The following is a 13,488-nucleotide window of genomic DNA, read 5'->3' on the forward strand; positions in this document are numbered from 1 at the left end:
CCCATATTATATTGTAAATGTATTATTTTTCATAGTGTAAGGTGTTAAAACTTCAAGAGAAACTTATTAAGAATGACTGTTAATACAAGTGCATGCTTTGACAGGAGTCCTGTGACTGCAGAAGGTCAAAGGACACACAGCGAGAGACAGTAACTGCTGCTCACTCAGCACAGGGTTCCAGAGTTTGAACTGTTTGGATGCTGTTGATGCTATTTGATGTGTACCTGTATATGTTCAGAGCATTTATTTCATTCTGTCACTGCAGTTTGCCTCGTTGTTTTACTGAAGATTTTTTTTTAGGCTTAAAAAAGGTTTTGTGGAAAACATTGATCAGTTACAGCAGGTTTGTTAATACTGAACATTTCTACTCACCATTCATGACTAAATGTATGTGAAATGTAATGTATGTGAATAAGAAGAAAAACTCCTGTCTACTTAAGGAGAGTTGGGAGAACTGGACCAGCAGGATGTCGCCACGTAAGCCTGTGATCATACGGGAACATGTCAACACACATGCAGCTGTGTGTACATCTGCACCCTCAGTGCTGACGGTGAGCAGATTTTCTCGACTCATCCATCTACTGAAGATGGAGGATGAAGACCAGCAGAAGGTTTGAAGTGAAATCCTCCTTTAATGTTGTGTCATTGTCTTCATGCAGCTTAAAAACGAACACACACGTTATTCATATGAGCGGATATGAGCAGCTTTGATCTGTGAGTCAAAGGGTAGTTACTGAGAGCTCACCTCTGACCACGTGGTTCTCATGCCGCTTCACATCTGATTGCTTCTGAAAGCGCGACCTCTCGTCTTATTTTTTTCCCCTGGCAGGAAATTTAACCTAAAGCAAAGCATTAAACACGCCGAGGTCAGAGGCTGCACTGGTGCTGACCCCACGTCACTCCTCACGTCCTTCCTCCTGCTACTATCATCATCATCAGGTTTCATTTTAAATTACAGCAACAGTAGACCCTCAACAAAAAGTCTCTGTTCAGCAGAACGTGAACCTTCAGCGCCACATTATCGTTACCATGACGCCACGGAACATGGCCAAAAATGGCCATTTCACACCAGGGGGTTAAATAACAGTTTATCTGTTCTTCTAAATAAAACTATAGTTTTCATAATCCCATTACACATCATTTAATCCTTTTATTCACAGTTAGAAAAATGTGACAAAGACATGAACCTTCTGGCAGCACCGTCGTTTTTTCAGCCTTGGGTCTGGATCCAGTTCCCACGATGAAAAGAAACAGCTGTGATTGATGTCTGAAAACTCGGACTCTGTTTGTTTTGGTGAATTTGTCGAATCCTCGCAGGAATAATCTCTGAAATCAGACTGGAAAGTGGAAATTCCAGTTTGTTTGCAGACAGACAGAGCCGAGGTCGAGGTCAAGGCCGCGTGTGTGTGTGAGTGTGTGTTTGTGTGTTATTAGCCGTAAGTGGAGGCAGCTGTTGATCAGACGCCTCATCTCGTGTGTGAAGCGTTTTACTGAACCTGCTGCTAAATGACGCCTTATCTTAAAGTTTAAAGGAAACTGACACTTGACATTTATCTGACTCACCAGATTAGTAAAAGTGATTTCTAGTCATATTAGTAATATGACCTGATCCAGAAACTTAAAGAAATGTTTACAAAAGGCTTTTGATCAAATCTGACCTTACAGTCGCTGCAGAACAGGAACAGTTCACTGTTGATGCCTTGATGTGACTCACAGGTCACATCAAGCAGCGACTCTCAGGTGAGTCTTCACCTCCAAGACGAAACCAACAACAAGCTGCAGCATCGAACAATGAAGTCACAGAGCATAGCGTTAAGAAGAACCCGAGCTGTTTCAGCTTTATTTCCTCAGGAAGGTTTGATCTCATGTCAATTATAAAAGACAGGGACAGACGGGAAAATCATGCGAACAAGATCGAGTCAAAATGGAGTAAATTCAAAGTTTGTTTGATGATGCTCGTCACCAGCGTCGCTGAGGCAGATTCACTTCTTTCCTTTGAGGAAAGGAAATACAGATGTGAACAGAAAGTGAATCTGCTCAGTTCTCTGGTTCATATTCACATTTCAGTTTGTTCACCGTACTGTAGCTTAGCTTGTGTTTGTCTATGTACAGCGCTTGGTCACAACTGAATGATGTTGACTGAAGGGACCTCTCACTCAGCTGAACACCAGCGAGTCTGGAAGAGTTTGAGAAGCAGAGGAACGGGCTGGACAATGAAATGTCTCAGATGAGTCACTGTAGTTCTACTGTGGCATGCTCCCACTTTAATTCTTTCCTCCAGTCCCTTGAAGTGAGGAAGCAGAGTCCTCAGGGTGTGGTTGCTATGACGACGGGTTCTGACACAGCAACTCTTCCAGACGTGATGACAGTGAAACAGCTTCTCTTCAGTCTAACGTCCCTTCGAGTTTTGGTTCAGGCTGTAAGTTTTCATCCACCGTCTTCAATCTTTGGGAAGTTACACGATTCACATTATTATAATATTATTAAAGCTTTTTTTAACTTTCAGGCACAAAAACCTATTTGGTGTTTATGTAGCTGTGCATTGACCCTCACTCACTCTAACACAAAGTGTGATGTAATAAGACTATTTACATCTGAGACGACTCGTGGTTCAGCAAATACTCAGAGATGAGATTTAGATGAAAACGTTTGAATTTGATCATGTTTGTCATCGGTCATCTTTATATTTATCTGACATCTGTAGAAGCTGAACAGATGATGAACGACATTTACCCTGAAAATCTTAGAACTGACTAAAGAAGCATGAAGAGACGCCAACCACCAACATTTTCCAACCTGTGGGATAATTTCTATAAGAAATTACATCCACTGCCTCGACTTCCTCCTCCTCTAACGTCTTTATATACGCAAGAATTAAATTATCAACATTTTAAAACAAAAGTGCCCAAAGCCTGATATGAGCAGGAAGATAAATATAATTTATGATTCTTTTGTCCTTTATCTGCTTATTTTTATAATACACAGTCCTGGTGGTGTTTGGTGAGGCCTCACGTCTCACTCTGTTTGCTTGGGTCGCGCCCTCCTTTGGCATCGCTGTTGCAAAAAGAAGAAAGGAACCCGAGAAGTAAAGCTACAGACTTTCATGTTTTGGTCTCAGTTTCAAGACAGAACTTTCTTTGGAGGGAAACCTGAAAAGGTCTCCAATAAATATCCTCATCCCAAAACAAAAACAGTCTCTTTGCTGAAAGTCCTGCTCATCTGCTGAAAAGGGGGATCTTTGGTTGGTTGAATGGAGATTCTCTCCAGCAGAATGAAGGTGGCTTTAAGTGGCTCCTCTCCAGAAGTCAGTCCGTCATAAAGGTCAAAACTCAAGTGTCAGACTACATCCACACTAAGCTGCTCAATTTGTCAACGCTCAGCTAGTTTTCCTGAAGATCTACGTCCACACTGAGCAGCCAGAAGCTCATGTTTTCCTTTTGCTCCATCAGCGCTCTACACCAACCACAGCCTGTGCAGGGGTTTTAGGCCCTACAGATGTTTACATTCCTTTCCATCATGCAGGGAGAAATCTGATTAGTCAAAAATTTAATCTGCAGGATGACAATGAGCCCAAACAATGGGCTCTAAAGTAGGAGAGGCCTGCAGCAGATGTGCTGGCTCCCACAGAGAGCGCTTCGTCAGCAGACAGGCTGCTTTCTGCGCTGCATACAGTCTGAAGGCCTGAAACCTCGGCACAGAACAGGCCTGTTCAACCAGCTAATGTCGAGGAGCGTCCGCCTGCAGCCACAGCAGACTTCATTTCAGTGTGTTTCTGCTCAAACTGAAGCCGCTGTTCATCAGGTGCTTGATCCCAGCGAGCAGTGAGACGCTGGATGTCTGAGGGACTTGGACTGAACTGACTTTGCTGCTAGTGGATGAACTCTGGCTTAGTGTGGATGCACTAAGATAAAGAGAGTGATGTGCATTTTCAAACGTAGCTGCCTTAACGTGGACGCGGCCTCGTCGGGGTTAATCCACCTCGATGGACTCGCTGCTCTCACTCACAGGTTTACACTCGTTGGGGAGTCGCTGGTGGCGGCTGAGCTGAGTGGCCTGTGTGAAGCTGCGGTCACAACGCTCGCACCTGACACACACATGAGAAACAGAAGAACAGTGATTACATGAAGCGGGTAGAAACAGCAGACTGACACACAGCGTCCTGCTGAGCTAATAACCTGTGACAGTGTAAAGTGTGTGAGGCCCAGCAGCAGCAGAGCTCTAATTGTTGCCCTGGTCCTCAGATCGCACACACACACACACACACACACACACACACACACACACACACACATACACACACACACACACACACCGTCCACCTGTCAATAATCTATCTGGGTCTGCGGGGGAGTCCCATCACACACACACACACACACACACACACACATACACACACACACACACACACACACCGTCCACCTGTCAATAATCTATCTGGGTCTGCGGGGGAGTCCCATCACACACACACACACACACACACACACACACACACACACACACACACACACACACACACACACACACACACACACACACACACACACACACACACACACACAGCCCTGATGGGGCAGCATCATTGTCACTTCCAATAGATCGGAGGAGAGAGAAGGCTTTTAGTGGGGGCAGTTAAACGTATGTAAGCGAGTGGCTGCCGGGGCCTCTTCAAAGAGACGAGACTCAGCTGAGCTATTGGACCTAACAGCCCAGAAACAGGACTAACATGCTGTTAGATAGATAGGAGGGAGGCGGGAGGGTGAGGAGTCCTGAAGCAGAGCAGCCGGTGGTTTACGTTAAATGAGTGATTCAGATTCAGATCGTTTGCACCTGTGCAGCTTCACCAGTCACCACCTGCTGGACTCCAGTATCCATCACTCACAATGCATTGTGGGTAAAGGCACTGGATCTTTGGTTCCTATAGTGTCTGAGGTACTTGTTCAAAGTTATGGCGGCGCTGCTGAGACCGTGCTGCTGGCAGCTCGTGGCCAGCTCTCGGACGCTGCTGTTCACCAGCCACAGCATCAAAGCTGCTCTGTCACAACAACTTATCCAACAGGACGGACGCACAACAAAGAGCGCAGCAGCGGCCGTCCGGCGTCCTGTTCTCAGCAGGAAAAGCAGCTCTGAGCAGTTTGTCCTGACGTGACAGAGGAGGCTTTAATCACTTTCCCTCAAGGTTCACTGAACTTTAAGTGCAGCTCTTATCTTACTCTCGTCTGCACGATGCAACAGCTCGATACAAACCGAGGGACCAGAAAAGGCCTCAAAGACGTTTAGTCTCCTTAACAGGTGAATGTGCTGTTGGAGCTCGGTGTTTGTATGTTCCTAAATGCAGCACCTGCTTTATCTGCTGAACTCGACGGAGGCGATGGACCGCGTCATCCCTTCATGGTTTTATTCCTTCAGTAAATGTGTTTTGGGCCTGATGTCTGAGACCGTCTTCACCGAGACTCAACCAGTGTGGTCTCTGCAGCAGCAGCACTTCCTCAGGCTCCACAGTCCAGCAAGTATCGGTGCTGAAAAGCTGCCGAGCAAACACAATCTCTGCCTCGTCTCCGCAACGGGAAAATGAAGTTGAGCGTTTTCCTCCTGACAAAGTGACAGTGGCAGCTTTAATCTATCCAGCACCGTCCAAAAGAAGAGAACTCCCCAAGGCCATCGATCTGCTAAAGATTTCTGACGCTCGTCCATGATTGTCTTTGTCCCGCTCTGCCTCCACCGAGACTCTGAAGTGCTGATGAAAAGGTTCGCCTTTCCTCCGATTGCTTATTAAAGCCGCTGATTTGCTTTAAGCAGATTCGTATCACTATTTACACTGCGATCTCTTGTTCCTCCACGTTCCTCCTTTCCAGCCTTCTCCTTCAGGCCCTTCTGATCTCCACATCGATGATGGAGTTAGATCCTCTGATTGCTTGTTAAGCCGTTTAATTTGTCTCCACCCTCGTTTCCCTGGTACACGTCCTCCAGACGTTCCACCACTCAAACCCCTTATTTAGCTTTCTGCACTTTCTTTAATTTCTCCAATTAATCCCTCCCACCTGAAGCTGACCTTCATGTCACTGAGGCCTTAATGGTCCTCTAACGTTGATGCAATGGTGCAGCGAGCAGAAATCCCAAGTGAAGGATAGCTCATCACACTGACTATGCCTTGACTGTTTACACTAATATAACATCACCAATAATACAGCATGTGAAGGTCAAAGGTCAGCCCAGCCTCGTCAGGAAAAGGAGCATGAATAAAACAACACAGGCCAGAGATAGAGAACAACTAGACCAAAGTTTGATGCTAACATCTCGTCTGGCTTCATCGTAACAAAGACGTACTGATAATAAAGGCTATTTTTCAGTCATTCAGCCTCAAGTACTTTACTTAATGGCCTTAAGTAAATGCAGTTTACAGTTATATGCGTCCATGGTGTCGTTGACCTCTGGAGCTGATCAATGGATCAATTACTAAGACAGTAATTCAGCATCAGTCTGGCAACGATTATGTTCAGGAAAATCTTCCACCCCTCTATTGATTCTACAGGATGTCTTGCAAAAAGTACAGAATTTTATTCTACCTCGATATTCAGTTGTGATATTTAATCCATAAAATAGTGAAATGGATGCAATCAAAATACGCAGCTCACAGTAAATGCGCTCAATATGTTAGGAAGACCAGAAGCCGGCATGTTCTGTGTGCATTAATAAGAGCTAAATACACCAGCTCATAGCTGGATGTAATCATTTACTGCTAGAATAGCAACTGGAGTGTGTCCATTCAGACACCTTCAGGGTGAGGCTCTGTGTGAGCGGATCAGAATGAAAACAGATCATGTGATCATTCTCACGAACCAGCTGGTGATGAGTTGGTGAGGGCGGCTTAGTGAGCCGGCTTGGCGCTAACTGGCACTGAGCGGGAGCAGGCGGTACTCACTGTTACTTACTTGAACGGCTTCTCTCCCGTGTGCGTGCGGATGTGGTTGTTGAGGGTGGTGGCTCCGGCGAACGCGCGGCCACAGTATCCGCACTTGAAGGGTCGGTCGCTGGAGTGAGTCACCACGTGGTTCCTCAGCTCTGACGGCTGAGAGAAGGACTGGGAGCAGTGGCCGCACTGGTACGGTCTGAGAGACGGGAGAAAGACGTGAGTTCCCCTCAGACCTAAAACTGAGCAGGTCCTGTGAGAGCAGCAGCACTTAAAGCCTCCACCTTCTGTTTCACAATGCCCACTACACTCTAATGCACAATAATAGCACAAGCTTTCAGATCCAGGTGCATTTTACAAAGCACACGTACGGCTGGAGCTCCTCCAAATGTTCCGCACTCAAAGAAATAATCAGGCCTAAAACTTGGACTTTGTCATTTAAATTTTCCATGTCATTTTATCACATAAATACCAGATAAGAGGTGACATTTGGTGAAAAGTCTTTCAGTCATGTTAGCGGTATGCTTTAAAGCATTACATAAAGTTAATGCAGTTTTACACATAAACCTTATGTTTTTGTTCAGATACCTGATGTACAGGTAATGAGGAACTTCATATTAACTTTAACTATTTAATCACCACAATCACCATAAATCTATGGCTACAGTATGTGAAATAATTACTTAAGACTTTCCTCATTAATTCCCTTTTGGGGAGGGGGGGGGTACCCCACCAGATCACACATCAATGAGGTTTGAATTTAATGTGTAAGGTTGATTGGTAATACAATTGTTATATTATTTGTGAACACTGAAAATATATAAATATAATTCAAAATTATACAGTTAATACTTTTTTTCTATTGCTTAAGGTTGTCAGTTCCAACCCAATTTGCTTCATCAGGAAACAAAGTTTCTCCAAAGGGATCACTTATCTATCTCTTTTCTTATTTCATGTACAGTAGATCTTTCCCATAAGCATAAACTGATTAATATGAAATACCTCATTTCTTGTGCATCAGGTATTTGAACAAAATACAAGCTTTACGTGTAAAATTGCACTCCAATTGCATAACCCTGCTGCCAAACTGTTGTGTTGTTAGCGGCAAGAATCATTTCTTTCAGTGTAGTCTGGGCTAAAAAAAAATCAATGCACTGAAACCTACAATTCCACATGAAACAAATGTGGACATCTGTATCAACCTTAAAGGTTTCTGCACATGCTTTTTTTCATGAAGTAAATGAATAAATGGACCTTGATGCCTCAATAAGGAGTCTGTAACTTTTCATTCCAGGAAGCGAAGCCCTGCAGGTCGTCCACACTGCTCGCCTCAAAGCGTGTATTTCCGGCCCCCTGGTAAAAACCCACACATCCTTGTCAGGTCACAACATCCAGCTTGCTGTTGTTTGGCTGAAGCTAGCGACTATCAGCGCGCTAACGGCTAACAGCCCGTAATGGACAGTTAACGACTAAAACAGCACCAGGTGGCCGGTGGTGAATGGACCTCATGGTTCTAGCTGGAGAACCTGACACTGTAGAGAACCTGACCACACAGAACCCTGGAACACAGCAGTAGCTTCTTAGCTCTCCGTGTTGCTGGAGCACATTGCTGTCTGTGATACACGCTACGTTTGTACACAACCAACAACTTGAATGCATGAAGCCCAAAGGATTATTGAAAAGCTCAACATAATAACATCTGATAGTGATTCAACATTCAGCAATCCTTGGTTTGTACGGCTACTCATGGTATGTTACGAGTATAAGATGAGTGCCACCACCTACAGGTCATTAAGGTGTAACTTAAGGAAAAAAACAGCAGGGCCTGACACTAATAAGTGCTACCACTGTATGGTACCCAACAAACACAGACAGAGAGAGATGAGGCGAGGAAACACGATAACACAGATGGCCTTCACACAGCGCACGGGGAGTTGGACACTGCTCTGGTAACCATGGCAGCATGACCCTCATCCACAATGCAGGCCTAGATCATGACTGGGCCATTTATCACAGTGTGTGTGTGTGTAACAGAGTACGAGATAGAGACAGAAACAGAACAAGAAAAGAAGAGATAGATATACACAGATTGTGTGTGTGTGTGTGTGTGTGTGTGTGTGTGTGTGTGTGTGTGTGTGTGTGTGTGTGCTTTCACAGGGAGAATCAGACTGAAACAAGCAAACAATAGGTCTGAGTCTGCTAATAGAGTGTCCAGCCTCCACAGCAGCAGATCTAATCTCACTCTATTTATTGAGCTGAGTAGTCTCTGCTAACATCATCAGCTTAAACACTTACAGATCGTTCACTGTGTGCGTTCATTCATCTCTGTTGTCTCGTCGTACTCACTGAGGTTCTTATTCATCATAACTTGATATGAATGTGCTATTTATTTATTCTACAGGACAGTTATTCAGACTCACCTGAAGTCAAACGTCCATATATTACGATCCAACTTGCCATCGTAAACACGCTCTTTGTCCGACTCAGCAGCTTTTAGAATTGATGAGCAGAGACACTCTGAGCTCTGAGGTGATTAGCTGCAGCCTGACTTCTGTCAATTAAATTAAGGCCCCGATGAAGAGGCTGTGATCCCATTACTATACCTGTTTATAACAACGGAGCAGTGCCGGTCGGTGCCGTTACCATTGTGACCGAAGTAAGTGTGGGCAGTTAACACCAAAAAAACTAATATCCAGAGTCACAAATGACGCCATTCATTTAAATTATCAATATAAGAATTATTCTCTCAACAAAAGCATCATCATCTTCGCGACTAATGATCTTTAACCAGCAGCAGACCGAGCTGGGAAAATCTGATAAACCACAAAATGTAGTAAAAGTAAAAAATACGTGAACTGGTCTAATGAGTGTCATGAGGTTAATGAGGATTATTTTTACATTTTGTATGAAGTCAGGAGTTACACTAACCTTCTAGTCTATGTTTACATCTAACCATCCTATCTTATAAGCTGCTACTGCATCTGTTCAGGTGTGGGTGCAGGTGCGACTGGGAGAATTCCCCTGCGCTGCACAAACTCACAATATGAAGCGGTTCCTATTCTGAAACCAATAAGACAAAACTCTGACATCAGTAGATTACAAATAGGTAAACACCCCAGAACTAGAATAAAACAAATAGACCAACGTCTTCACCACTCGAATAAATCACAAACACCTACAGTGGCCTGAGAGGACGCCGTGGGAACACACGCAGGAAAGTAATAAGAGTAAAATAGTGTAATATAAAATCGAAAAATTCTCACTTGCAGTTTTCCACATAAAAGGCGTCTCGCCGTGGGGGTCGGCTCATTTATCAGTCGGCCGGTCTATAAGTTCACGCCTCAGTGGGCCGCACCACTATTTATTAGGTGGGTTTTCTATGAAGAGCTGCATTGATTGTGAATAGTTTAAGTTGATGAATGTGTGGATATTATTTATTAAGGCAGCAGCCAGGAGATTAATGCCAGGTTATTGTTTATTACAGTGCAGAGGAGACGAGGTGGTGAAGCACAAACAGTGCACAGCTCCCCCACACCAGCACACGGAACATGCAGAACATCTGCACATATGAGCAAAAAGGCTGTTAACTGGTCACAGAATCACACGTAGAAGCAAAGGAAACTCTACCACGATGTTCGACTAATCAGATTACGGAACGTCAGCACCACACACTAATTCAGTCTGACAGAGCTACAATCATGTGTTAACAGAGCAGGCATACAAATATGTTCACCATCAACACCACTAGCATTAAGACATGAACAAAAACAAGAGAGACACAATGTTTGGGTTCACAGAAAACTAACAATGCTGCGTTTGAACAGGGAATCAGTAGAACCGGCGGCCATGTTGTTCCCACTCAGCCTCACCTCGTGTGTGAGATCCATAAAATGGGTCCTTTTCAACACGTCTGTTCAGCCTTTTCAGGACAATAAACCTCGTGTAGCCTTTCAACACAACATGTGGTAACAACAACAGAGTCAGTGCCAGCGTGTCACTGTGTCCACACCTTCAACACGAGTTGCTGAAAGAGTCAGACGCAAACTGTAGCTCAAGCAGCTCCTCACAGCTACAACGATCATGGATGGAAACTCTCATTTTTATGAGATCAGAGGTCAGAGGTCAAGAAGACGACACCGCAACAAAGCAAAATGTTTATTATGGACAAACGGAAAGCCGGCTTTTATCATGATGCTGTTTAAGCAGAATCATCTTTGTTACAGTACAATCACATCATCCCGTTGTACGGTGATGTGTTTGTGTTGTTGGTGTGTTGACTGATCCGTGCAGTGGTCAGATCCATATAGAGAATTATCTGCTCTGAGGACGACTCCTCCGTCATGTCCGACTCATATGAAGACATTATTCCCCTAAGACCAGCAGCTATAAATCACTGCTCCCACCTCATCAATAAACAATCAATGGCTCTGTGGACTAATATTCACACACATACCTAGCAGACACAGACATGCGCACGTCACATGAAAGGATACAATAAAAACCAACATATCTAACTTTCCCTTCACTTCTCAGTTCGTCTTTTTCATCATCTTCTTTTCCGTCTCTGTCTTTCTCACGCCATTGCTCAGTCTGACTGTATTGGCTGATCTATTAAAGCAGAAAGCGCTCATAATGCCCTCTCATCAACCTGTTGTACTCATCAAATAAGCCCTTAACAAAAACCAAACTAACAGCCAATACCGTGTCATCTTGGGGGTGGAGGCTGAGTCGTGCTGTTGTGTAGTTTATGAGGAAATCCATTAAGAAGATCCTGCAAACCTTTTTTATCTATTGATGTTCCTCAAGAACACTAGAACACACACCACCGCTCGCTGTCCACGGTTGAGTTCACTGCAACAAGCAAGGAGGTGAGAAAAGCTAAATCAGCCCATGGTGAGAGAATGGAAAAGCAGTTCTCAGCCAACGACTCTGCTTCTGTCTGGAAAGGGTTTTTAGACCATCACCAACTACAAGCCCAGAGCCCCCACTGTCTGAACGGCCTGCGTCCGGCCAACGACCTCAATGCATTCTACTGCTGCTTTGATAAACAATGGGCCAGTCCTAACACCCTCCCCTCCCCAGCCGTTGTCCAGCGAAAACCCTCCCCCCACGGCCCCACCTGATACACAGCTTCAAACAAACACACACACCTCTCTGGGAGGTGTAAAGAAACTCTTTAAACAGCTGGGACCCCCCGTCATCCTCTGAGTCCTTCCACTTCCTGGGCACCATCATCAGCCAGGACCTCCAGTGGGAGCAGAACATCAGCTCCATCACTAAGAAGGCTCAGCAGAGGATGGATTTCCTGAGGCAGCTGAAGAAGCTCCACCTCCCTGTAAAGATGTTAGTGAACTTCTACACTGCCATCATTGAATCCATCCTCACATCCTCCATCACAGTCTGTTTGCTGCATTCACGGCCAGAGAAAAAGCCAAGCTGCAGCGTGTCATCCACTCAGGTGATCGGCTGCCACCTCCCGTCTCTCCAGGAGCTGCACATCTCCAGGACCCGAAGACGGGCAGCCAGGACTGTACCGACCCCTCTCACCCAGGACATGAACACTTTCAGTGTCAGGTATCAGGACCAGAGCCTCTTGCCACAAGAACAGCTTCTTCCCCACTGCAGTCAGTCTACTGAACTGCCCCCCCACCACAAGCCCAAGCACATTCACTGTCACTTTACAGGTCACACCATCCTAGATCACCTGCACACCCCCTTCACTTCACTGTATATAGTCATGTTGTATGTTGAACTGTTTGTACTTCTTTATACTGAGATGCACCACACGCCAACACCAAGTCAAATTCCTAGTTCTGCAAAGTGCTCTCTACAGGACCTGGCAATAAAGCTTTTCCGATTCTGATTCTGATAGCTGACAGGCAGCTGCTGTTCAATTAAAAAACTGAGTGACTCTAAATAAACTTAAAGCCTATTATGGGGAAAACACGACAGGTAAAGATGGACTGAAGGACTTTCTACAACACAGTCCATCACAATAACGGATGGCTATTAGTTCGTCCTACAGCTACACTCTGCGCAAAACGAAGGGAGAAAAAATATCTCTCAACACATCTACATGTCCAGCAGGGACAATGCACATCTGTGTTAGTGTTCTATGCAAATACTCCTCACTGCCAGTGATAAATGTCCCAAATGTCAACAGTTTAGCTACACACAGAGTCTGAGAATGATACAAAACATGAAACGCTCCAAATGTTGTATTAAACATCAATAAACCGTTTAGAGAATGTGGCATTACTCAGATTATCACAAAGCAATTACTAAACCATCAAACTGTGGATGAGAGGGTAACATAAGGTTGAAAAGCTGTCACCTGACACTAAATACAAGCAATGAAAGTCTGAGGTTTGCTCATGTAACAGGTCTGTGTTATTAGCCCTCAGCAGCACAATGATGCTTTTAAACCTTTACCTTAACACATGACACATCAGCTCCAGTCACTGTAGCTATAGCTGTAGATTCTGGATTGGTGCAGCAGAGCTGTTTGAATAGATGGGGTCCATCTACAGTAGAAGGAACCTTCACTGGCTTCACTGGACTTTATTTTAGTAGAGCTGAAT

The 13,488-nt window shown here is 44.7% G+C and overlaps 1 protein-coding gene across 3 annotated transcripts in view; it reads right to left on the reverse strand.

The window, feature by feature from the left end:
* Positions 1-1,807: 1,807 nt before the first annotated feature.
* The window catches only part of prdm6 (PR domain containing 6), a 159,162-nt gene continuing 147,481 nt past the window's right edge, over positions 1,808-13,488 (reverse strand). Inside the window, exons 8-9 of one of the 3 annotated variants that reach the window (XM_055511576.1) lie at positions 6,920-7,106; positions 1,808-4,084 (exon numbers count right to left, since the gene is read on the reverse strand). In XM_055511576.1, coding sequence (XP_055367551.1) covers positions 6,926-7,106 — 181 coding nt within the window. In that variant the 3' untranslated portion in view covers positions 1,808-4,084; positions 6,920-6,925. Of the gene's footprint in view, positions 4,085-6,919; positions 7,107-13,339; positions 13,483-13,488 lie in introns of those variants that run through there. The other 2 variants (XM_041072122.2, XM_055511577.1) reach the window with 2 other exon arrangements.

The sequence above is a fragment of the Betta splendens genome, chromosome 9 (genome assembly GCF_900634795.4).
Source record: "Betta splendens chromosome 9, fBetSpl5.4, whole genome shotgun sequence".
Taxonomy (NCBI): Eukaryota; Metazoa; Chordata; class Actinopteri; order Anabantiformes; family Osphronemidae; genus Betta; species Betta splendens.